At 39.9% G+C, this 26,568-nt stretch overlaps 2 protein-coding genes across 9 annotated transcripts in view; both read left to right on the top strand.

Moving 5' to 3' along the window:
- adka (adenosine kinase a) overlaps positions 1-8,731 on the top strand; it is a 105,769-nt gene extending 97,038 nt beyond the window's left edge. For all 3 annotated transcript variants that reach the window (XM_027017633.2, XM_027017632.2, XM_027017634.2), the window contains exons 10-11: positions 5,666-5,752; positions 7,007-8,731. In XM_027017633.2, coding sequence (XP_026873434.2) covers positions 5,666-5,752; positions 7,007-7,131 — 212 coding nt within the window. In that variant the 3' untranslated portion in view covers positions 7,132-8,731. The remainder of the gene's footprint in view (positions 1-5,665; positions 5,753-7,006) is intronic.
- Positions 8,732-9,982: 1,251 nt separating this feature from the next.
- Positions 9,983-26,568, top strand: part of kat6b (K(lysine) acetyltransferase 6B) — a 29,017-nt gene continuing 12,431 nt past the window's right edge. For 3 of the 6 annotated variants that reach the window (XM_027017610.2, XM_027017609.2, XM_027017604.2), the window contains exons 1-6: positions 11,259-11,365; positions 14,496-15,372; positions 24,076-24,184; positions 24,902-25,017; positions 25,165-25,246; positions 25,712-25,844. In XM_027017610.2, the coding sequence (XP_026873411.2) occupies positions 14,752-15,372; positions 24,076-24,184; positions 24,902-25,017; positions 25,165-25,246; positions 25,712-25,844 (1,061 nt within the window). In that variant the 5' untranslated portion in view covers positions 11,259-11,365; positions 14,496-14,751. Of the gene's footprint in view, positions 10,186-11,147; positions 11,211-11,258; positions 11,366-11,590; positions 11,634-14,495; positions 15,373-24,075; positions 24,185-24,901; positions 25,018-25,164; positions 25,247-25,711; positions 25,845-26,568 lie in introns of those variants that run through there. The other 3 variants (XM_027017607.2, XM_027017605.2, XM_027017608.2) reach the window with 3 other exon arrangements.

Raw genomic sequence — 26,568 nt, 5'->3', positions numbered from 1 at the left:
GTGAAGACTGTAGGAGAGAATGGGAGTCCTATGTCTCTTCATCCACTATCAAACATGTAGGGATGCGCAAGTCTGGCTGGGAATGTAAATCTTTGCCTGTTTCCTTTTTTAATTAAGATTCCTTATTCCGTTTAGAGATTTGCTTACCTTGAAACTGGACTTGTTCTTAGAGGAACCTGTCTAATGTTCAGTTGTATGCTGTGATTTACCTGCCCTTAATGAACTCCCCAGAGAGGCCCTTTGGTTTCACTCTCTGTTTTTCTCCATCTATAAGCCCTCAGCAAAGGTCATTATGCACTCATAAACACACATTCCGTGCGTGTGTGTGTGTGTGTGTGTCAGAGAGAGAGAGAGAGAGAGAGAGAGAGAGAGAGAGAGAGACAGAGAGAGAGAGAGACAGAGAGGGAGAGAGAGAGAGAGAGAGAGAGAGACAGAGAGAGAGAGACAGAGAGAGAGAGAGAGAGAGAGAGAGAAGATTGGCTTTTTCTCTGGGTCTTTTACAGTTTCTCCTTCAGTCTTTAACACACATGCACGCACACACACACCTTTGTCATATTATGTTAGGACTGTTATTCTGTAATGTCAGCCTTGTTTGTGTCTCATTAATGCAATGCTGCCTCCATTCAGCTGAGCAAAAGCAGAGATTTATTTTTGCTTTTTTTAAAGCCGCCAATGAGTGGTGGCTTGTTTTCATATGCCCACACAGTGGGAGAAAGGTTAAGAAACAGATTTGATAAATTGCATGAATGGCTTGGTTTGATTAAATGTTTTTTATTGATAAGATGTTGACTCTGTTACCTAAACAACACATTTGATTTATTAAGTGCTCATTCATCATGTCTGGAAACAGATTCTTTCGAGTGGCTACACCCAGTCATAAAATTCCAGCAATCTGTGGAACATGGATCGTTTTACACACACACACACACACACACACACACACACACACACACACACACACACACACACACACACACACACACACACACACACACACACACACACGTGCACGCACGCACGCTCTCAGCCTCTCCTTTTGTCACCTGTCATGTGTGAAGGGACAGACAGAGGGCTCCTCACTTCCCTCTATCGATCGTGACATCATCACCTCTCGCCTCAAACTGATTAGCATGACTGCGAGGTGAGAGGATGCGATCGATGCCTCACTTTGAAAAGGGCAAGGCAGCCTCTCAGACCTCTCTGGCCACTCCCCAGATTGTTTGGGCCAGCTATTTCCCGCCTCCCTCGGCGTGGCGCTGCCACTCATTAGCTGCTAATCGCTCCACTCGTGCTCCCTGGCCTCGTCCCCGAGCTCCAAGAGACCGGCCTGGTGAGCCGGACCTCCTCAGGGTTGTGTTTACCGCGAGGAGGGCCGCTGTTGTTTACTCCGCCAAGCGTTTGTTTGGCCAAGGAGCAGGTGAGGAGAGGATTTGAGAGGAGTAATCTCACAGCATGGCTCCGGACCTCGCTCACCGCCGCTGCTCATTGGTGATGAGTCATGCCTCATCGTTCACTGGATGGCTGGTCATTCAGTGGTCCAGGCCTTTATTGGACGCATTAAACATCTCAGCTTTGCTGTCAGGAGCGCTGAGCAGCAGTTCAGATGCCTCTGATTCAAAGCCCTTTAACCGTTTCAGAATCACGCAGCGTTGTGTAATTTGTCAGATACATTGTTAAGATATAGAAGAATAATTATCACATGACCTTGGGCATTGGTGGATTTGCTTTGCTTCATTGTAAGCCTTATCACATCATGCTGCATATAACAAGTGATGATAAGGTTTTTTATTGCGTTTAATTGGTGTAGTTCAACAATGCTGTAAATGTTATGTTTGCCATTTCTGCTATTCAGGTTCTTTAAATAGCCATGAACAGAGGCAGTCATGCATGCATTGTCACTGCTGTCTGTTTTATTTTAAGGTGGTCCAGCACATTTATAGAGCAGGTTCCTGGAGCAATTATGGTAGAAGGGTTCTGGGTTCATCCTGTCCCAGAAAAGCCCATACCAAACACAGACACAGCCCTGAAGCTAATATCACACTCCATACCCATGTGTGCTGCTGTCAAAGACCAGCAGAAAGCAGCGCCGTAGAAGAGCTTTTCATACCGGTCTGCAGCCTCCCATGTTCCACTGCTCTTTTGCCACTCCATTCCTTGATTAGTCAACCCAGGAATTACAATTTTTTAAAAATTCTTCAGACTTCACTTTCTGCGTTGGCTTATGAAAGCAAGGAGTGGCAAAGCTGCGAAAGCTATGGAACTCCCTGTGAACTGCCACAAGACGATGTTTACAGGGCACACCGCAATCCAGGAACAACAAAGACAGGTTTTGGCAGCAAAGTTTTAATTGCCGTGCCTATTAAAGAGCCCTGCCAACGGCCTCTTTTGTGTGACGCATTAACATGAAATTGGTCCTGGAACAGTCTCAGGCTAACCAAAGCAGTATGCTCATGGCCAGGTTCAATAATCTGTTTTGAATAAAGATGCAATGTGTACCCTCCAGCTTGATGAAATGGAGGGGACGTCCATCATCCATGGTTTCAGAAAAATCAAAGCAGTGTGTGGCAGTGGGGTGTTTATAGTGCAGGGCTTTTTCTCTCGTTTCTGTTCAGATTTGTCCTAGGATTGCTTTATCTTTCGCATGCTTGAATAAACTGTCTGCCTTCACTTTAGGCCACAGTGTCTGCAAGCTCAGTTCAGAAGTGATTCATCTTTACAATATAATCATTTCCCCACGATGAACTCTTTTCACCTTTATGTTCCTCACTTTATTTTTGTTTCTCAAAAGCAAGTGTATGGATTTAAATTTTTGTTTCTATCCAAAAACAAAATACCTTATAAAGACAAGGTATTAAGTAATCTATATATGATTTATGTATCATGCATATTGACAATTGGCAACATGAGGAATTGCTTTGAAAACATTTTCTTGGACCAATTAGTGGCCTGGATTTGGAGATTTAGCTCCCCCCCCCCCCCCCCTTTCCTTCAAAGCATCTGCTTCATGCTTCTATTCCCTGCAACTCTTGTCATTGTCTCCATTGAGAGTAGAGAAAAGCTCCTGGACACCATTTGGCACCCAAGTGGTTGGACGCCGCGGAGAGAGTGCCGAATTTTCTTCAGCTCGGCCCCTCTCGTTTCTCACGTCCTCCCAACATTATCATATCAATTGATGCAGCTTGTAGAAGACAAAGTGAGGTTATGGGAACCACCTAGAGCACCATGCGCCATTAAACATCAATGTGGGGGGACACGCACATGTGCAAGTTCAGCCTTGTTTACCAAGATGGAAGAGTGCATGTAACTCATTCTCACATAGCTTACAGGCTTCACTCTGGACCCATCAAATTAACTTCAGGTGCCCCTTTAGTTAGTGTGGTTTTATTCTCTATGTTTTGATTTCTTAAGGTGTCTTTGCATTTGGCAACTGCTTGTATGAAATCAGCATGGCCTTTAGAGAGTTACAATGGCACTGTTGTGTTGTGTAAGTGATGAGAGTCTAATGCGTTTTAGATGGGCGTGCAGATGTGTTGTAATGTTTGTGTTTTTAGAACACTCTTGTTCCTGATGAGTCACCTCCACAAAGCTGTGGAGATTGTCCCAGCATGCCTCGGGTGTGTGTGATCTGTTGTCAGTGAGGGCAGAGGGCAGAATGGTCAGACTTTCTGTTGCTGGTAATTTTCTGTCACCTTCATTTAGTTACTGCCAAAGTTTTAAAGGAATATTGTCATCAAATCATGCAGGACCACCCATATCTAGAACGCGATTTCCGCTGTCCTACAGAATCAGTAATCTTTTGAATGCTGTGAGGCTAAGGATGACTTTTTATTTATTTTTTTTTTCCTTTCATTTTCAGGCTACTTTGTTTTTGAGTCATAGGAGGAAGTAGAATGAGGTCAGCCCAAGTACAGAGGAAAGAACCGTGCACAGTTTCATTTAGCATGCTCTCATTGTCTGGTCATTTGTTATTTGCTCAAAGCACATAGCATATTCCTGCAGGGTTAGGCTCACACTCTCTCTGTTTTGATGGGGTGGGGGGTGGGGGGGGCATACCTATTTTATCTACACAGCAATTATTTTAATCTTTAATTGCAGACAGATCATGAGTTACTTCTAACTTAATTCACATGTAAGATCCTCTAGTTAATCATTTCAAGAGGAAGGCGGGTGAGCATGCTTCATCGCCTGCATTAATTAGGCAAAGTCGTCATTTTGCTGCTAATTAGCTGATTCTAAAAGGATCTGCTTTTTTGTGTGTAATTAATTATCAAAGACACAATCGGCTGCCTCGTTCAGGGAGCAGCTACTCTCACACACAGACATGTCTCAAGTGCTTATTGTTGCATCAGTTTTTAAAGGCTTTTGCTCCCTTTGTTTGTTTATAAGGTTTCTTCTAGAGTTCTGAACAGAAAGCAATGGTCTTTGACTTGCACTAGGAACAATTAGAAGGTGTATCCTTATAGATCACTGTTGCTCTGTTGGAACTATACAGAGCTTATTTGCAACATAGTGAACACAGTTTTATCTATGGTTGGCTTGCGTGACTGTGTTTGTGTGTTTTAATAACTTTGTCTATTTATTTTCTTTATTTAGCTCAGCTAACATTTTTGTGGCCTCACCGACGATGCTACAGAGCACAGAGTTCTATAAACAGCTGAATATCCAAATGTAAATCAGTCATATTGCTGGCGATGGTTGCCAGCCTTGCAGTAAATGGAGGGTTTCTGAGTGTTCTGAAAATGCCAGACAGGATCAAAGCGTAGGCTCTCCAAAGTGGTGTTCTTACTGCAAAGCCCCAGAAGTTAAGGCAGTATCCTCTGGCTCAGAGTGAGCCTCATTGCATTCTAATGGCTGATAATGCCATAAATAAAATAGGAGTGTTCAGCACAGTAGATGTGCAGGCAGCTCCACTGAGGGAGAGCTGCGTGGAAAGGAGGTAAGGAAAGGCTACACACACACGGCATGGTTTTAGTCAGACACAGGGCACCTGAAAGATCATTAAACCTGAATGAGAAGTTAAGATGGATTCTACCAAATGTTATTTTAGAGAGAGGATCCGTTCAATCTTAAGTGCTTTCTCTTTTAAACGCTGCTAAATGAAACAAGGGGCTCTTGTTGAGCACAGGGGCTGTGGAGTGACTCCGACGTGTGCAAATGGACTGTTCCTCTGTTCATTGCCATCTCCATCATTCTGCACTGTCCCTGCTGATTTCTCATTAGCTCAGGAGCTCCGGCTTTTCTGTGCCTCTGCTGTGCCACTCATTATTAGCGTCATGCTCACTGTATTTGTTTGTGCAATATTACCTTCAGCACCATCACGACCAGCTGACAATGTGTGGGACCTTCCATGGTAATGCTTGCTGTTTTTGTGCTTTTTTCCCACGTATACATGAAACTTCTTAAAAATAAAAAAAAATTTAAAAAAATAAAAAAAAGCAAACAAACTGAACAACAGTAAAGGTTTTGAAATGTGTTAAAAAGATTGGGTGGTGCAGTTTATCAGCAGCATAACCATTTTTGACAGTGAATTTATTTCAGGGGAGAGAGTGAGGCTTCTCTGCTGCAAAATGAAAACATGGTTGTGAAAACCCCTCAGCCAGTAAATGTGATTCACTGTTCTGCTGAGTGCACAAACAGTAACTAACCTCAAGCTGTCCATTCTCAGGTGACAAGGTGGAGACGTTTCCTGTTTTACAGATTGAAGAGAGTGAAATTGTGGACACCAATGGAGCTGGAGATGCATTTGTAGGAGGTACAGTACCACCACAACCACCACCACCCTACACCCAGCACATTACACCTAAACCATATCAGACACACCCAGAGATGCATTAGCGCTGTAAACAATATTGTTCATAACAGACTAATAATTGTAGCTAAATACATTAATCTTTGGAGCATATTAGCTTTAGTCTTAAAGTACATCTATAAACAGATAAAACTTTTAAATTGTCTTATCCAGGTTGGCCATTAATCTGTACCTGTTTCATTCCAGTGCATATACTTTATAGGTGGAATAATATAAGTTATTTGAAGGCTAAAAAGAATCTTCTTTCAGATAGGACTAATGGGTTCTTCCAAACTTTCTACCTCTGATTTATTCTCTGTGTTCTCATGAGGCTTGAAATAGCCAGTGTGTGTGTTTATACCAGGCTAAGCTATGAAGTCATCTATCAGATTTGTTTGCTGCTCATGAAAAAACAGGTGGAATGCTGGGTGCCCAGTGCCTTTAGATACCTTATAGTTAGTCTTTTACAATGCCTTTATCAGTGGGCCTTGTACCTCCATCTCTGACTTTCAAAGGCCACGAGTCTAATTTGCTACAGTGTCTTCCTATTGCTCGTCCAGGACAATCCTGAGACTAATAGAGCTGTGAGCATGTTTGTTCAAACGTAGTATCGATTTTTTTTTTTTCTCTTTAAACTCCTTTATCCATTCCAATGAGTGGTTAGAGGCCATCGCTACACTGTGTTGGAAAATGTATTTGCCAGCTGTTTTTCAATGCGATTCAGCAGTGCTGCGCAGCGCAGAGATCTGGTTGGGAGAGATCAGGGTCTGGGATGCTGCAGGAGTGGTGTATGGCACATCGCTGAGGGACCCTGACACACTCATAGCACCTTTCTTCCCATTCCCAAACCTGATTTATTTCACTGAAGAAAAAACCTACTTGCTAAGATGTAACTGCATTGTGTCTGTGTGCTGTTTTTTTTTTTATTACAATTGTAAACATTTCTATACAAGTTTGCACAAGGCTTGTTTGCAGTAAGGCATGTTTGAAAATGTTTGTTTGTGTGCGCTTGCATATGTGTGCATGTGCACATGCATGTACACATGTATGCATGCCCATTTTTTAATTAGGATTAAAGTTGTCCACCCACCTGTAGTAGAGTGACAGTTAAGTCCCTCCTCAGAAAGCTGCTGTTGTTGTTGATAAGGGTTTTTCTCTCTCTCTCTCTCTCTCTTTCTCTCTTGCTCTCGCTCTCGCTATCTGTCTGTATGTGTGCAGGTTTCCTGTCTGAGCTTGTGCAGGATAAGCCTCTGGAACAGTGTATCCGTGCTGGACACTATGCTGCTAACGTCATCATTAGACATGTGGGCTGTACACTTCCAGAGAAGCCTGACTTCCATTGAGAAAACAAGTAGATTTGACTGCCTAGTCATATAAGACCGAGATCTTCCTTTTCCTTCTTAACTTTTGCTTTAACCTCCTTCGTTCCTCTTGCTCTTCATGCTTTTAGACTTCTGTGCCTCTCCTTCAAGTTCAGGCAGGCCCACATCATGATGGAATCATGCAAATATTTAACTTAATAACAAACACATGTTTACAAAAATAAGCAACAGACTCTTGCTATAAATAGCTATTTGTTTGTACTAAAACGTTATTGTTTCTGTCCCCTGCACTAAAACCATTTGCAGAAGACAGGTGTATATAATAATCATTTTCCATAAGAGATCATTTATTTGAGCTATGAAAAAAAAAGCAACCTATAATTGAATACCTGCTAGAGAAGCAGGAGCGGCATGCTTTGCTTTGATTGGTTAGGGGGCACCGAAGTTCACAAATGTTTTTAAAGGCCAGTCTTGTTCTAAAAAGGCTAAAGTGATTTGTAAGATGGTCACTTTTAACTAAGCAGTAATAGAGATGAAAAATCTTCGCATGCATGTTTGTGATATGGAGTGTGGATTTGTCTGCATTTTGCAGCTTTTGAATACACAGACTCTGGAAAACTGAAAAAATTAAAGTCCTCATCACCTCCGCCTTCATCTTCTCGTCTCTGTATACTTCCTTGTATGGTTTAATACACATTGTAATATAGAGAACAGATGTGGAAGTTTAATTTTTATGGATTTAAGCATAAATCATCATATTACGTTGATATTATTCTTATGTTGATGTCACAACAGTATATAAACATAGTCTTTGATTCCATCACATATTTATCACAAGATAAGTATGATCAGCACAAGACATCGTGTTTTCCATTAGTCTACCGAACCTGCTTTATTCACCATACTTAAGCTGGTTATGCTGCAGTTGGAGCCCTTAACTCCTTACTTGTCCCCTTGATCACAGTGGCAGACCTGCAAGAGGTTGCCTCTGCTACAGGATTAGTAGCAGCTATTCATGGCCATCATTGGGGAGAACTGAAAATACAGCTGTCCCCTTTTGTCCCCTTCTGGATGTGGATGGTGACTCATGGCAAGTCCAGGTCCAGAAGCCAGAGGTACAGAACATGGTCTCCATGTTGGACAGACTGGTCTCGGTGCTTGCATTCTTAAACCCTGTGAGTCTGTATACATGCCTGACTTACAGCAATGGCCTTTAGAGCTCATTCACACATCTGCACTCAGTCCTTCCACCCACTCTCACCCATTGTGTTTCAGTGGTTTTCCTCTCGTCTGCCTGTTTTACATTAAAGTTATGTTCTCAGGACCTAAAAACGTTGTCAACTTCATACAATATTGAAGTTGTATTGCAGGTATCTTGGAGTTTGACAACTTTTCTCAATAACTTTTCATGCTAAGAATTCATGTTATAAATTAAGCATATGATGGTGTTGGTTCTATTTAAAATATATTTTTGTAAAATGTCTTATTACCAGTAGCAATATTGTGAATGTCTAACTGATTCTAGGCAGTGTTATTGCCTGTACACTTTGGAACAGTCAACTTAAATTGGGATAACTTTGGAGGGGCAATGTTTTAAATAAACATTAATTGTTATCTGTTGTCTACTGGTAATGCACTTCATCTTCTAAAGCAGAAAAAAATCTGTTTATGTGAGATTACATTTCTCAGATTGCTTTTTTTCACTCCCGAGTGTGTAAGTGAAAAATACACATTAAAGCCAAAGTGTTGTCAGCTTCTCATTTACTACAGTAAAGATTCACTTGGGAAAAATACCGGTATGGCTAACAGTTAGCCTGATCTCATTTGCATAAGGCCAGCTGCTTCATAGTGGCATTCATTTATTATTACCAAGGTCAGCATTCTTGTATGAATTGGTTCAGTTCAGTATGGCGTCATTAAAAAGGATCAAGATCGTTATAATTTTAAGGTTTAAGGTTCATATACTTTTAACAGCAGAAAAATACTTAAAATGCACTATAATCAAACCGCGGTGCTAACGGCACGTCTCCTTAGTATCTCTTAAACAATACTTATAAAATAACATTGTTTCTAACTATTTATTAACCTCCTTTTTATTAACAGTTAGTTAGTTGCCACAAGCTTAACCTGTTGAAATGTAAGATAAATCAGCAGAACACAAACAGAAGCGTAGGGTGATGTCACTTTGATCTTTGCAGCTGAAGACGATTGCCATATGGCAATTGTTTCTAATGTAGCTCATGTTTGGTTTAGGCTGGTGCTAAATCTTTTTGTTGGAAGCACGGCAAGAAAGTGCTATGATCGTATTATTGACTATATTCAAGCTGCCAATACACTGAGGAAATGGCTGAAATCGAAATCAAGAACTGAAGTTTTACTCTGGGTAATTAGCTGTTTGTCACAATTCTGTCAAATCAAAATTCTGAAACAATCGAAATCTGCAGAAAAAATCATGTAGTGGGGTTAGGCTATGTAGCGTGCACTAGTCTGTGGTAAATAAAGTATTTTAAAAGCTACTCATGACATGTGGTGTTAATTATCTTTAGTTTAGAGCCAATAAAACTCAATTGTAATCTTTGCAACGGATTTCTCTGATAGTAGTCCAGCTGCATTATTATATCTTTTTCCTCACTTAAGATGTTCTCTTACAATGAACGTGCATTCTTTTAATGAGCGCCATTAAAAGTTGACCTTTTAAAATAAATGTTATTTATCATTTATGATCTCGCATCAAAGTATGTATTTTCTCCCACCCATGCCATGTAATCCGAAACAATGTACATTGTTTTCCAGTGAACGATGTGATGTCACGTCGCGGTTCCAGCTAGTCCTCCTCTGTGGCTGATGGAGTGCTGAAAGGGGAGGTACTACTTTGTCACAGACTCCCATGTAGATTAACCTTTCAATTAGTTGTTATCAGGTTCGCTCTGCCTCCGCAAGAGTTACCGCATGCGTTTATTCGCTGGATCAGACAGGACCCGCTGGATTTTAATTGACCTCGTTAGGCGTCGTCGGCGTTTCAAATAAATGCATAACTGCGTACAGTAGGAGCGGAGACCGCGCAAGGAACTTAAGGTAATGGAAATGTACGCCCGCCAGCATTGTCGGACATCCACCGATTTCTAAGCGATATCTGAGGTGTGTTTAGAGTTGTTAATTAGTCATAAATGTTTTAATCGTTCAACTTGCCGTGAGTGGTGTAACTTGACGTAAGTCAAGAATGTAATGTAGTGATCAAGTGTAGCGGGTTTCGACTCTATCATAGGTTAATGCTTTATATGCATAAATGGAATTTTCCAGACGGGCTACTATCTATTTTCAATAGCTTGATTTCGACTCTGAAGACATTAGCTTAAGCCTTGTGTTGGGTTGGTTTAAGACGGGGTAATCTAAATGCAGGGTGCAGACATCACAGTACCTTTTAAGCGGTTGATTCAATGTGATGAGCGAAAAATGCTAGAGTCTATATTAGCTTACTTGATGGATAATTCTAAAAACCTTATTTGTAGCCTTATCTCGTGAGTACAGTCAACATTTTTTTACATGTTCTTGTGACAGACCACAGACAAACTCATTTCTCAAAGTGTTTAAATTACAATGTAAGATAGCCTAAATCTCATGAGGAATGCCACAAACGATTCGAATACACTTTTGTTAATTAATCACAATTGCATTATGATTTTCTAAAATATGTCTTGGTGGATGTGCGCTAATATCAGTGTAGTGTAGCCTAATTCTGATGAGGAGGAGCCAGAGTAAAGGTAGACCTTGTTTGTTATATTTTATCCTTAAAGATCAATTTAGTTGTCGAATTCAACAGATAATACCACTATAACAGATGCTTTCATCTTATGTCTGTGATTCCTTCTGTACGAATGCAGAGAATTGCAGGTATGCCATTTGATATGTCACGTAGCTATGAAACACGCGTTACCTTAAAAGGCGGGTCAAGTGATTATTGGCAGATTATGAAGCCAATCGACTTCTCCAGAGGCCGACCGCTTTCTTTATGATTGACACTTTCGTTATCAAACCAGGAATCGGTATTTGCCCTTTCTACCCAATATTAAAGTTTCTTGGGAGGAACCATCGTTGTGAAGGTAAGGTTTAATGAGACTCCATTGGGTTGTAATCAGTGTCATGTCGGATTCATGTAAACTACAACATTGTAACAAAATGGCGTCTGTTTAGTAACTCGACCGGGCAGCATCGCAGTCACCTGTCCTCTGAAGCGCATTTAGAGTTAAGGAGTGAGGTTTGTATTTTTGTTTTAATCTTCGTGATCGGAGTTATCCTAATTGAAGGGTTTTACTTCTTATCATAAATTATCGGTAGTCATCTGTCGGAAGTAGTCATAAACCATGGACTAATAGCGAGCTAATAGCTAGCCAGCTAGCTTGTCTGCCAGTTCGCTAGCAATACGAATGCTTTCCTTTGGAGGCTGCCAGGTCGGCTAGCTAGCTAGCTAGCTAGCGAGCTAATGCTTTGAACTTACAACTTGGCTGGCTTGTTGACTTGTCTTCGTAAGTTGGATAGCTAGCTCGTGGCTAGCTCACTATTATGAAAAGGGCAATTGTTGCTAAGATAGTTAGCTAGCTAGCCAGCCAACCAACATGTTAGCATGTACGCTAATGTTATTTCATTTTCTTTGAAAAAGCAAAACAAAACAGCTAGCTAGCTAGCCGAGACCTTTAAATCAGACAGACTCTGTAGTGATTTTTGATCGCAGTCGACGATGCAGTTGTTGTGGTTTTTAGACATAACTACTTAAGCGCTTCACAAGCAAAGTGCTATCAATCCAAGATTGTTAGCTAGCTGAATCGCTATCTGATGAGGACTGTGCACGTAATGGTCCGCTAGCTAGTTGCCTATAGAGTGCAAACTTGCCACTTTCGTCACTTCGCCTGCCAACACAGAAGCGGCTATTTATTGTCCAATGACTGCATCTAGCCAAGTCGAGTAACAATTGTCATCCAGCTTGTTTACGTTAGCTAGCTAAACAATTTTATACTGCAAATATCTCGCAGTTTCTAAAGAATTGTGAATGAAAGCCGTGTATTCTGCAGTTTGATATCCTTTTAGTGTTTCCACATAAAGGACAACTTTCTTCAGAAAAGTGTATTGCTTAAATACTTTTCAGGATATAGTCATAACTTCTCACTTGGTTACACTTGTTTGGCGAAGCACTTTGCTCGCCACCTGGCGCATGAACGCTACATGGGGTCTTTTACCGGTGTGCCGTATTGCATGGAATCTTTCATAGACTAGAGGGACTACTAGTGATTTAGATGAATGTCTGCGATTTAAGCAGATATTTTCCTCTGATTCGTATTTAGCTAGACGAATTGATATAGGCATATAAGCGAATATCGCTTCCCGCCGCTGCACATAGCTGTCAGTGATGAGCAGAGGAATTCTGGGCAAATTGTACAATGCGTGTCACCTGCTGGCTGGTTGCTGCACTGGTGTGTTTTTTTTTTTGTTGTTTTTTTTTTTTTTTTTTTCTCCCCTCCTTGGTGTTATTTTGCTTCTTGCCGAGTTAACCCTTTAACTACGTCTCCGTAATGAAGTATTTTCAGAATATTTCAATAAGTTGTTTGTCCTGTTTCTCTCTTTAAAAAAATATTCAAATTTGGATTGAATTAAGCCAAGGACTTGCTATTTTCAGTACATTATGATTCTACTTTATATGTCAAAATGTGACTGCATGAGTGTAGTGAGTTGATCTTTAACCCTGTTACACTGGTCCATCTGGTTTAGGGGGAGCGTTGGACTCCCATGCAGCCTGTATCTCTGAAACTGCTTTTGAGAAATGTATGCAGAAAGTATGTTGACTTTTTTTATATATGTACGACTATACATATATAAATAGACATCAACTCATCATAAATCACCCAATTACAACAACGCAGGGACTACATAAGTGGTCATGGTTAAACATCACTATTTCATGTTCAGCTTTTCTTCATGTCTTGGCTTTCAGTACCAGTGATAACAGTGCCTAGCCTGTTCCTTATAGTTCTATAGAATTAAGTTCACTATTGTGTCAGTGACATTCACATTTTAAAATAAAAAGAGCTATTCAGTATTTAAATTATGTCTGCAGGTAACTATTTTGTGAATGGTTCATTTGACAACCACAGATGTACTTGTTCAGTAACTTGTCTTTCACTTTAATTTGCCACATGACCTATAAATTGCCAGGTGACTTGCAGGCTTTGGATTCTGCTTCTTGTTCACGTACACCCTGACCTAGCTTTACCATTCCCTGTTTAACATGCATGTATTAAAAGGGCCACTCTGTTTATATAGGCTACACACGATAAATCACAATCCATGATTTCAAAGCAACAGCATGGCCTGACTTAGTAAAAAGACGACTAAATCTTCGTGCAACTGGAGTACTGTTGAAGTCTGAAAGTGTCTGCCTTCTTGATTTTTGTAGTGTTTACTCGGGATACAAAATACCCACTGTAGTGTGGCTCTGTGGTGTTACAATGGCAGTGTTTTCTCCACCAGTAGCCAACACCTTAGACTTTGCCAGAGATGTAAATGTTTAGGAATACTACAAGGTATTGTAACCAGATTACAGAAACCTACTTAAATGTCACAGAATATCGCACACATGAGACGGATAGCTGCAGAACTGAACTGTGCAGCAACAAAAACATTTTAGTTTACCCAAAAAAAATGTAGGTTAAACATAACTAAATATGTTCCTCCTATGTACCTTTTTTCAGTGTGGTTTTTCACCTAATTGAATTCAATATTTTGCTTCAGTACTTAAATAATGTAGACTACAGTTTGTGATAACTTGCCACTTTTGCAGGAGATTGAGTTTCACTCCGTTTGCAATGGCAAGTTGAGAATTGTGCTGGGATAGCAAGCTTAACCAGCTACTGGTACATTTAAGAGCAGTGATAGATGGTTAAGGGTGAGGCGAATAACAGGTTTGTTCAACTACAGACATGTTTGGGAGAAAACTCAGGCAAAATGAGGAAAATTGCATAGGTCACTGTGGTGTCCTCAACTGGGAATAGCCAGATGAAGATACTAGCATAGGCCATGATTTGCTTTAAAGGGTACACAGCTGTTCACCTCAGCAATTAAGCGTGATTGTCCACTGTCCTACATCTTGGCTTGTACATTAGTGGTGTATAGCTTGAATTGCTCATGCTTTCATGTAAAAAGATATTACCAAAGCTAAGCGTTTTTATACAGAAAAGCATAACAAAGTCCTTTACTAGAACAGTTTATTCTGTAATGCTTGGCAAAATTAGTCTTGAGGAAACATTGAATTCATTAAAATGAGCGAATTTCTCTGATTCTAGTGTGCATGAACCCTTGCTTGCAAAGTAACTTTTCCTCCCTCTCCTTTCTTTCAGGTTTCACCCACGTGTGAAATTTGCAAGGATTTTTAAGGAGGTTTGTCTGGATTAATTAAGGGATTTCTTTTGACTGTCTACTGAGGAAACTTTGAGGAAATGAAAAGACTGTCTGGTATTTAAGGAGTTCCATCAGTAACAAGTTTTGTATAACATGGTGTGCTGATGGCTGACTTTTGTTCGTGGATGCATACTGTTTGTTCATAAGAGGGAATGTATTCATGGATTATGCCTTAATGAAACAAATTATTTCACCATGGTGAAACTGGCCAATCCCCTGTACACAGAGTGGATTCTTGAGGCTATTCAGAAGATCAAAAGGCAGAAGCAGAGGCCTTCAGAGGAGCGAATTTGTCATGCTGTATCAACATCGCATGGACTAGACAAGGGCATTGTGCTCCAGCAACTGGAGCTGGCTGTGAAGGATGGATCCATCCTTAAGGTTACCAGCAAAGGTTGTGCTTCATACAAAGACCCGGATAACCCAGGGAGGATTGCAGCAATCAAGTCTGGAGGCTCGACTTCCTCTGTGGTTGGATCAGTGCTACCTGCAGGAGATCTGCGACATGTGGATTGGAATAAGGTCCTCAGGAGGGCTATTGAGGGGCTGGGCGTGCCTGCTGGCTCTTCTCTTAGGAACATAGAGCGATTCCTAAGGAGCCAGGATGACCTGGTGAATGTTGTGGCCAACCCCAGGTTCCAGCAGAGGCTCAGGCTGGCTGCTAAGCGGGCGGTCAATAATGGGAGACTGCTGAAGGATGGGCCACTCTACCGGATGAAAAATGGTGGGACGGGAGGAAAGGTGGGTTTTAGGAGCAGCGTTGCCTCATCACTGGACCTACCACCCGTAACACTTCTCCCACATGAGAAAGATCAGGTATGCATATTGGTGGTATTATCCTTTTCATTAAAGAAAACAACTTGTTTGCAATAACATTTTCCCTGTATTGAAACATATCAAAGTTACAGGCTGGTACTGTATAGAGCTTCAAGAAATGAACACGCAATCCATAGCCCTTTAGGATATGTTTTATTTAGCAAGTGAATATTGATTTCTTACATATTACTTGTATACGTTGAGATTTAAATGTGCTGGTTTATTAAATGTTTCTGAAAATGAAGACAGATCCCGTGATTTACCTTTGATAGGGGTCTACTGTGCCAGCCTACAGTGTTCAATATCTGACCTTTTACAATATATATTTTTTCTTTTTTAATTTTAATTAATTATTTATTTATTTTTTAAAAATGGTTGTTGCAGAAATGTGATTGCTTATAACTAAAAAAAAAAAAAGATTCACAAGCATTTCAGGTTGTCTCACTCTTACTGGTCACTTGGACTTTGTTTTATCCTGGCCTTAGCTCTTGGTGCTTTTTTTTTTTTTTTTTTTTTTTTTTTTGCCATGAATTACTAACAATGGGAGGCCATTTGGTAATCAAATCTTGGAGCACATTCCCTTGTCTGCTCCTTGTTGAGTTGTTCATTGAAAGCTTTTGGTTTCCAGGCGCGGGGCTTGACTGTTGCTAAGCGATGTGTTTTTCATTGACACTAGGACATGATAGCATGGTGCCAGTCCTTTTTTTTCCACAATCAGAAAAAGTCTGCCATCTCGCAGATGGTTTGGGGAGCCTGCAGTGGTGGGCCGGCCGCTGATTAGCTCAATGCGTTAAAAGGGACCTTTTGTTGTTAATTGTGTGCTTGGGGACTGGTCAGTCTGCAGCTGCTCCAGGCCTCTTTATCGTATGCTGCTAGGGGTTAAAATATGAGAAAGGAAAGGGCCAAGCCTGGCCCCTTTTTGTCCTGTTTTCTAGCAGGATCAGATTTTGTGGTGGTGAAGGTATATTGGATCTCCTTGTTGGATTCCTTTTTAAACATTCTTGAAGCTCTTACTTGGCTTGAAACACAGTAATTGAATGAAAGTCTGTTAAAGTAGAGCTGATTACATCAGTTCAGGAGAAGTGTTTTGAGGTATTGAGTGCTAGGTCACTGTCTGCAGCTGTGGCTAATATAATGGTTCTGCTTGTTGGACAATGCATTATATGCTTAGGCCATTTTATTTCCCCTACAAAGTAATCAAATGTTTGACAAACATGAATCAGGCCAGCGGTCTAAACCTGAATCATGTTTCAAAAAGTCAAATTTCTGATACTGGCTAAGGAAATTTAATTTGTTAAGCTGTGTAACTTTGTTGCTTTCTGCCATAAAACCGATGGTGTAAAAAAAATTTGGGTTTTTAATTGCCTTTTTAAACAAAAAGCATGTGCGTGAATCTCAGTGTCAGAGTACATGATGGCTAGAAATGTGATGAAAGGGATATTTGTTTCAAGGTCTGCCAGAACTGGATGTTTTTCTGGAAAAATTTTCATATTATCAGGTGTCGATGCACTGGGAAATGCAGAACACTTGATATTGTCTTGTCCCATTACTAAAGATATGGCTGCATAGATTTGATGTTTGTGGATTTTTGTTTTGTTTTGTTTCTTCTTCTTCTTCAGACCAAATGAATGACAGCATACTGATCATGCTAATAAACCGTTCTTACATGGCACACAGTAGCCTTGTGCCAATAAACGATGTTGCTGGATATTGTGATATAATAAATCAGTCATGATATTAAGCAAGTTCTGCAGCTTTCACACTACCATGTTTTTAATAGCTTTGCCTTATTTAACCATTTACTTTGAGAGTTAAAAAATGAAAGTGGGAGAATGCTTGTCTAGAATTGTCAGTGTATCAGTTTGGCAGTAAAAGCTTGTTACTGTGAAATGCTGAGTAGCTAAAAAGATGACTTTAGCAGTATGTTCATGTCTGAAACAAATTGTTGTAAAAATCTTTTTAAATCAGTAACTACTGGAAAACTATTCATGAGTCAAAACGTTTTTTCCTAAATATAGCCTTATTTTCCAGAATAATTTGTTCTTAATTCTCCATTGCTCTCCCACAAGATGTGGCATTTTTATATAGCAGTGGTTCACTTGTGTGACCCAAAAAGGGTCACATGACTTAAAAGATGAAGGGCCCTGTAATGCTCATTTGGGGTGGTACTTAACTGAATTTGCGACATAATCATTTTGTTTATTGCTATAATTATGGAGACTAATCATTTGCTTAAATTTATGCCATCACCCAAGCCTAGCATACAGTGAAAATTTCAATCCAGTTGCTGTGTTTTTAGTGACTTTTCTTGTGTGTAGTTGAAAGCCAACTAGCACACTCACCAGCCACTTTATTAGATAAAACTTGCTAGTACTGAGTTTGAACCCCCTTTGCCCACAGAACCGCCTTAATTCTTCATGGCATAGATTCAAGAAGGTGCTGGAAATGTTCATCTGAGATTTTGATCCATATTGACATGACATCAGTTGCTGCAGATATGTCAGCTGCATATCCATGTTATGAATTTCCTGTTCCGTCACAACTCAAAGGTGCTCTGTTGGAGTAAGATTAGTTGGCTGCGCAGGCCATTTGAGTACCGTGAACATATCGTCATGCTCGGAAAACCAGTTGAGATTATTTGAGCTTTGTGACGTGGCGTGATGTTGCTTGAACTAGCCATTGGGATATGGGTACAATGGTCATAAAGGGATGGAAAGCAACAATACTTGGGTAGGCTCGTGGGAATTGTAGCCATAGTTGCCTGTTCTTAGCTGACAGGAGTGGTACCCGGTGTGGTCTTCTGTATATCTTGGTTGTAACAGAAAGGCAACAGTAACTCAACCACTTGTCACCTCAAACCAGTCTGGCCATTCTGTCTTCTGGCATCAACAAGGCATTTTTGCCTATACTGGTCATTTGAATGGTTTGAAAAAGAGAAAATATTCTCTGTAAACCCTAGAGATGATTGTGCGTGGGAAAATCCCAGTAGATCAGCAGTTTCTGAAATACTTGGACCATATTCAAAGTCACCACATCCAGTCAGATACTCATTTTGAACTTCGGCAGGTCGTCTTGACCATGTTTACATGCTTAAATAAATTGATTTGCAGCCATGTGATTGATTTTAGATATTTCCATTAATGAGAATTTGAACAGGGGTACCTAATAAATACACTGTTTTAAGCTCTTGGACATCCTTTGGTTTTCACACTTGGGCTGCCGATTAATTATTTAATTGAAGTACAGAGGCTAAATGTGCCTCAGCACATCACTTAATTTTTATTTTCACTTTAGTGGATTTTACAATGTTCAGGAGGTTGTCTCTGAAAGAATTGGGCTACGTGCGATTGTGTCTCATCTTACTGTAAGTAACGACTCAGCATTTAGCTAAAATGGCCTTGCAGCCTGTGTAATTTTGGTTATCACCACATCTGATCCTAGCTTGGTGGTGGTGGTTAAACGTATATGCATCCTTTTCAGCCCAAAAAAAATAATGATGCAAGGCTAAAAGGGTGTACATAACACTTGGATCCATCCTTAGTAGCAGTAAAATTTTGAAGTACAGCCACATTTGTGGTTGCTTTTAGTAAGGGCCTATGAGTATGGCTGGTGTCCTATGGTTTGAGAGAGTGACCTCGTTTGCATCTTCGTGGTCATAAAGTCTCAAACAATGTGCAAAGTGGTGGTGGTTTTTTTTGTTGTTGCTTTGCGTTTCCCCCTCCCCACCCCTTTCTCTCTTTTCTTTCTGGCATGTTTCCAGTATTCCGGATCTGTGAAATCCGTATTGATAAATTAGTTTGTTTGGGATTTAACCCATGCGTATTTACCTTCTGACCCAGACATATATATTGGTAATGGGCATGTGATGTTATGTCTAACTGAGTTATTATCTTGGTGATTTGTAAAGAGGATATTTGAATGGGAAAGATCAGCATAGTCTCTCAATCCTGTGGTTTAATGAGCCGTTTCTTCACTACCGATTTCTAATTTTGGATTATTTATAGGCTGTTATGCAACCTTTTCACACCGTTTCCTCTTATGGGCCTAGCTGTTTCTCTACTGTTTGTAAACATCAGCATGACCAAACGTGCTCGCTCCTGCTATTAGGTTCTTTCTTAGATGGTTTTTAGGCTTGCATGAGCTAATTGCTATTGGAAACTCTCCTGGGACAAGTTACAGGTTAGCAAGAGATCATGTCTGCTGTACATTCCTCTGTGACAATCAACCATGAGACGTTACCATGCTTTATCCACCCCCACCCACTTACTCTGCCCAGACTGCTTTGTGAAGATGTTGATGTACACTTCAGTAGACTGGAACATAAAAGCGCAGCCAGAGGGAACAGAAATGCATGTCAGTGAATGCCATTTATTACCAGTATTGTACATAAGATGTTTGTTTAGTTGTCAAGAGGCCAAACCATCAGCTGGGGACTGTCCCAGCCTGTTATCTGCACCATAATCTAGGAATTCTTGTGAAGATGAGGGAAGCAGTGCTGGGTTTTATGCAGGACCTAGCCCTAGTTTACTTAGCCCTGTTAACCCATACTGTGTGCATGTGACTTGTCATTACAATACTTTAATACCTTATGATGTTATTCTTTTGCTTTGTTCTATGGTGTGTTCATTAAATAAACACTATTTTTTTTATTTTTTTTTTAATTTATTTATTTGAAATGTCTGAAATTGGAGTGCAAAACTTGTGGGTTTAAAGCCTGTAGCTTAACAATCCATACATAAGTGATGTACATAGTAGAGTATCTGTATTTTGGTGATTGATCATTGAGTCTAATTGACCAGAATGCATATAACATTTAAATCCTTGTAAATGCTTATTACTGTGGTGTGTGTCCCTTGATGGCCAGCATGTGGTGTCCTTACCTGTGCATTGTTGTTTATCCTGACTGTGCATGTGAATATTTTACTTTTAAAATATTTCTACAAACAAGGTTTAATAACCAGCTATTAAGAGTGAGATGTTAAGGTACCCTTGTGAGGTGCAGATCTCTTTTAAACGCTGTTTCCTTGGCAGTAATGCTTGTGAACACTAGAATGATTTTGATGTCAAAAAAGTTCTTGGAGGGTGTGTAGGCCTAGATGTTTTGACTGTAGCCCACTATCTGTTGTATTATCAGTCTTATTAATGTTCTGTTTGTGTGGTTTAAATAAATCCTTAATCAGTATTTGTTTTCCTGTGGCTGAGTCTTCGTGCTGTTTTAACTAATTACAAGATTAGGCTACCTTTTTTCCTAAGTATAGACAGCTGTACACAGCATCAAGTAGCTTCATTTGACAGGAAGTGAATCTTATTGATCCCTGTACACAGCCTAAAATGCATATGGGACTACACTGGATGAAACCTGATCCCATCAGTAGAAATTCCCAAACAATTTGGATAATTGAGAGCATCTTTCCCCACTCTGTTCATGTGATTTCATGCTAAGATAAAACATGTTTGTTTGGGGGCGATACTGCATTCTCCTGGACCAATGTCAACAGGTGATCAGATTAGTGTAAGCCAGTATTTAGTTTATATCTATACTTTAAAAAAAGTATGGCTTAATGTGTGCTGTTTATTTTGTGTTTTTAAAAAGGCAGTACATGGCCAACAGAAAACATTCCTGCTTGCATTACAAGATGCATTTGTGATGTTGGAACTGCATTCTGTATCTAAATATGTGAGGCTAGAGTTTTATTCTTTTATACATTAAGACTTGTGTAAAGGATTTATTTTTATAAGGCTATTGTATTTTCCTCTCCTCTGTGTAATGTGTTCAATGGAGGCAGCTGAGATCAAACATGGTATAGGCTATGTGGTGGGATTTTAATGTGTATGCCAGTCCTTGACGAGGGTAAAGCATTTGACACTAAACTTCTGTGGACAAAACACCCTTCACTTGCATGAAGTGATGCATACGGTTCTGGGAGCATTGATTTAACTGTCAATTCGGCGAAAACTGGGATGTTTATGAATAACCCATCTGCAAATTGATGGTCTGCCAGGATTATTAATAACTCTCTCTAAGGGGACTGGCTGCATGTTACATAAAACAATTAGGCTACCGTTAGTCTCAACAGATCTCTCACCAAAACATGCTTGATATTTATAGGGTAAATGCTGCACAGCCGGGGTTGGCTGGATCTCTCGAGATGGCATCCCGTATTGGGCATAATGCACACAAGCAAATCCAATCAGAATCTGTTTTATAGTCCCCTGATGGATCAGCCTGTCTCTTGCTAAGAAGCCTTTTGGGAGTGAATAGAACTAAATATTAGCTCCCACTTCTGACAGAGTCCCAGGAGGCCGTTAGGTTTTTAACAGTGTGTGTCGTTTTGAATTGGTTTCATGTTTGTATAGCTGGAGGTGAATCTTTCTTTTTAGTGGTGAAAAAGAGGATCTGACGGGATTTGCAATCTGTCTGGTTTTATCTTGGCCTCCAATTGAACATTTCAACCTTGATTCGATATTTTATTTATTTTTAAACTTGTTGATTTTGCTCAAGCTTTGCCATGTTTTGCCCATTTTAAATGTGTGGCACATTCCTGTTTTTATGCACAATTTGAACTTTCCTTAAGAAGTTATAAAACAATGAACAAAAATATAACTACTGCCATCCTACTTATCCCCTAATGGTAATTATTTGTAGTACACTTTGTTACTATTGCTCATTGTTATACTGTAATTACTCAACTAACTTGTACATGTCCTTCTCTGTAAAAGTCAAATTCTCTGTTCATCTTTGTAATGAGCAATCTGTTCTGATAACAGTGGAGGTGTTGGCTCAGTGTTTTTGCATAAGCGTACATGAATTCATGAATAATTTTTGCAGTTATGCTTAAACTAAAACACATGTTGGGATGGATCTGAACTGATAAGTGTGTAATGGTCTAGGGAAGAATGCCTAAGGAACTTCCTGCTGTGTAGGATTTTATTTTGTAAAATTAATTTTAATACATATATTAAGTAAAATAATGTGCAATAAAGTATTTATAGCAATATATGTGCATACAGTAACCTATGCAGTGCTTATGCAATTTAAGATGTATAGAAATGTATAATTTAAAGAAAGCTCATTAATGAAGGGAGCAAAGAATGGTGGAGACCGGTGACTTCTGTAGGACATGAGACGGCTAACTTCTGAGTGCACAAGCATCAGCCCAAAACACCTGAGTTAGAAGCTCTGTGCTGATTCCTCGCTGCATGGCAGTCTATTAGGTACACCTGTATAAGGTACCTAGATGACAGTCTTGTTTATAAAGTGTAGACAAACGGGATTATTCCTAACGTTCTCTTCGTCCAGTAACAGTCATTGGTAGGTGGAACAAAAGCTCAGGAGCCCAATCTTGGGCTTTATGTAATACAGGTCTAACGAGCTGTGAACTACAAGGTAGTGTAGACCCTCTCTTTTTTTTTTTTTTTTTTTGTTTGTTTATGGGCGTGAAGGTGTAGGCTGTGTAGTGTAATAATGGGTTTATAAATTGATGTTTGTAAACTTGCTCACCACCTCCCATTGCCTTAAGCTGAGCTGTGACTGAAGCATGAATGCTCTGTTGTAGTGTAGTTCCTAAAGCGTTTATTCTGACATGATCTTACAGATCCTGTGTGTCGAGTTTGGGACAGCTATTTACACTACAATTTCATTATGGGGAAGTATTTTCAGTGCGCAGCAGTCATCTTGCAGCTTGACCTGTCTAACCGAGTTTCTCTAAGGCTCTACATTGCCATTGTGGTCACGTATGGAGCTGAAATGTTTGCTGTGTAACGTTGTTTCTATAGCAGCGGTGTGTGGTTTTTTTTGTTTTGTTTTGTTTTTTGTTTTTGTTTTTTTTCCTCTCTTCCCTCTCCTGTAACTGACAACTTAGGATTGTCTCAAGTTTTTCCTGTCGGTGCAAAAAAAAGCAGAGCTTGTCTGATCAGTAAAATATGGCCGTGTGATTGTGATTAAACTAGTTGTTCTATGAAATTTATGGGGCATTTTCTTTTATTGTTTTGCTTGTTTTCTTTGATTTTAAAAAGCTGCACATTTTTAAATGCTTAATCTTTTTGGCATCAGTAGCCCACTCTAGTCTATCTTGTACATCACTGCCAGTTCTGAAAAGTGTGTGTGTGCGTGCTCCTAGCTTTGTTGGCATTTTCATAATCTTGGCCTACAGAATGCTTATCCTACCACTTCTTGGACTGTGATTCAGGGCTGTATGAGATTGATAGGGTGGTCATGTCTGATAGAAGGTTTGTCTGGCACTGTGGGGCATGCTATCTATAATCATGAGCTCAACAATTGGCCTCCTCCCAGCGTTGACAACCACCTGTTTGAGCTGACACCAAATAAAAGCTAACAGTGCCAAATGTTGGTGTGCAGGTCTCCAATCAGCAGGTTTTTAATATGCCCCTATATGCTTCACGACTTAAAGAATTAGTTGTTTGATTTGTTACTGTGAGGCAGTAATCTTCATCGTGCTTTACATGAAAAATTTAACTTTCACTTCAGTGTGATCTTGTACTTGTCTCCAAGGCTTCCAGAGTGCAAATCTCTATCAGGTTTAATGCTTGATGTCTGTGGAAGACTCTGTTGGGTGTGTCAAATATAAGGAGAGAAAGAAAACTCAGAGAACCAGTTTGTTTTTCAGGGAAAAAATGAATTATTTGCTCTAAAAGCAAAAGGATTGATAGTTACTTTTTCTTTTATTTTTTTCATGCTTCTAGCCTCGTGCTGATCCAATACCTATATGCAGCTTCTGTTTGGGTACAAAGGAGTCCAATCGAGACAAGAAACCTGAAGAGCTTCTCTCATGTGCAGACTGTGGGAGCAGTGGTAAGACCTTTTTAATAAATACTGGATGCACTTTACACTGTAGTTACTGACGAATCAGGACAACAATTTTTGCTAGCTGTAGTATTTCCACCTCAACGTAGCTTGCAAGTGAATTCTCCCCCGCCCCAACATGAATTGCTAAGTTGCTGTTAAATTACGTACTGCTCTTGTATAGCACTTTGCTTTGAACAATTATTTTGAAATGCCACAAGGAATAAATGCTCCCGGTGACATTTTATATGGCAGAGTTTGACTGCACAACATGGGGGTGGCTTTCATTAAGTGTTCATAAAAGTACAGAAAAATGTGTTCTCGCTGTAAAACACAGCTGGATTGCAGACCTTGGAGACAGACGCAAGCATGCCTTCACATGACTAGAATGGATTGATTGCCATTAAATTGTGCACACGTACTGTTTCTGCCTCGTTAAGATCAAATTATCTTTAATTAGCTTGATAACACCGTGCATTTAACCACTGATCTTGGAAGGTCTTCACGCATGGCTTTCTGCATTGTTGATCCAATGTGCAAATATTTAAGGCCAAGTCGTCCTTTCTTTGTGAGGGAAGTTTCTCTGCAGATTTTTTTTTTAAACCTTACAAATGATGCTTTTGTAGTTTTTAAAACATCAAAATGTTTCCTTTTCCAGCTAAAGTAGGACTGTAGTTAGGCTACCTATGTTGAAGTGTTTTTATCTTTTGAAATTTATTCTTCAAGGCCATCCTTCTTGTCTGAAGTTCTCGGCTGATTTGACAACAAATGTGAAGGCGCTGCGATGGCAATGCATTGAATGCAAAACGTGCAGTTCCTGTCAAATTCAGGGGAAAAATGCTGTAAGTGTCTTTGTTCTGACATTGCAACTTACTTTTTTAGGTTTCAAAGTGATTTTAAATGAGGGAGAGGCTCATGTGTCAAGAAATGGCTTAGTGGTTTGTAAATGGGAGCTAGGCTAACATGCTGCTTTGTGTTTTTGGCCGTAGGACGAGATGCTGTTCTGTGACTCCTGTGATAGGGGGTTCCATATGGAGTGTTGTGACCCACCACTCTCACGAATGCCAAAAGGTACTGGAATCTTTCCACCAAATCTGTCTCTTTGTTAGCAGAAAATGTCAGAGCACCAATCAAATATACATATGTTGGTAGGAGTCTCTGCACTGTTAACTTAAGAATAAGTGAGTGACTTGCATTCAGTAAATTGCTTATTAAAAGAAATGGCAATTTGCTCAAAGGCTCCGTGTTGCATAACAGCAAGATGATGTGCCTCTCCTAGCTCAGTTTTGTCATCTTTCCTTTTCCATTGGCAGCAAGTCTGCCTCAGATTAATTGCAGGTTGGCTGAATAAACATATTCATTCTTTCTTTCTTTCTTTGACTGAATTTCCTCATAAGAAAGAATTATCCATGGGTCAGCAGTACAGATACTTCAAGAGCTGTGTATGTAGACTTGACTATCTCTGCCTAAAAGGCTGCTCTTTCTTTCTTCTTCTTTGTCTTGCTCCATCTTGCTCTCTCATTGGACTTCCCCCAGGAATGTGGATCTGCCAAGTATGCAGGCCAAAGGAGCAAGAGGAGAAACGACTGCTGCACAAAACAGCAGCCCAGATCAAAAGGCGATATACAAGGCCAGGAAGGCCCAGGAAACATTTCACACATCCAGCAATGTACGACAACTGTTTTCTTTCACCCTGGGTCTCTCATGTTTTGTTTCATGCTTAGGGTAATAATTCTAATGTCTAAAGTGTTTGCTAAACTGTGAACTTTTTCTTTTTTTTTTTTTTTTTTTTTTTTTTTTTTTTTTTTTTTTTTTTTTTTTCTTATAAATAAAAAGCTTTCAGATTTTTGTCTTGGTGGAACCATATTATACTTACAAGATACTAACAGTGCGCAGTTAGCCAAGGGCATTCTACAGTCTGCTTAAAAAAAAGTCCTGCCTGTGGAGTGGGGATGAGTGAATGTACTAGCAGTAGAGCTGAAGGGTGCCCTGGGTGTTTGAACAGTCCTGCTATAGAGATTGCTTCTTTATTTTTGAAAAATATTACCTTCAGAGTAACATGCCTGTAAGATGATGTTAGACATGTTGGAATGCAGTATAAAATGGACGAAAATCTAGGACCTGAATAAAAGCAGAAAAATTTGAAAGTAGGCCTTCCAGAAAAGGGCTTGAGTAATGCACACTTTTTAATAATGGTGGATTTTTCTTTTTTTTCTTGTATGCAAAACATTACTGTAATTTCTAATGGCTAATATAGTGCTATTGATCACCCTTGCCATTAAGCTTCAGGACAAAGACTAGGTAGCATCACTGTAGCCAACTAGCAAATGATTTGCCCATCTTGTGCTGAACCTCTTGACAGCTGCGATATCTTTAGCTCCTTGCAGGCAAAG

The sequence above is a fragment of the Electrophorus electricus genome, chromosome 11 (assembly GCF_013358815.1).
Source record: "Electrophorus electricus isolate fEleEle1 chromosome 11, fEleEle1.pri, whole genome shotgun sequence".
NCBI lineage: Eukaryota > Metazoa > Chordata > Actinopteri > Gymnotiformes > Gymnotidae > Electrophorus > Electrophorus electricus.
Note: the sequence above shows the minus strand (reverse complement) of the source record. Positions and strands in the feature narration are given on the sequence as shown.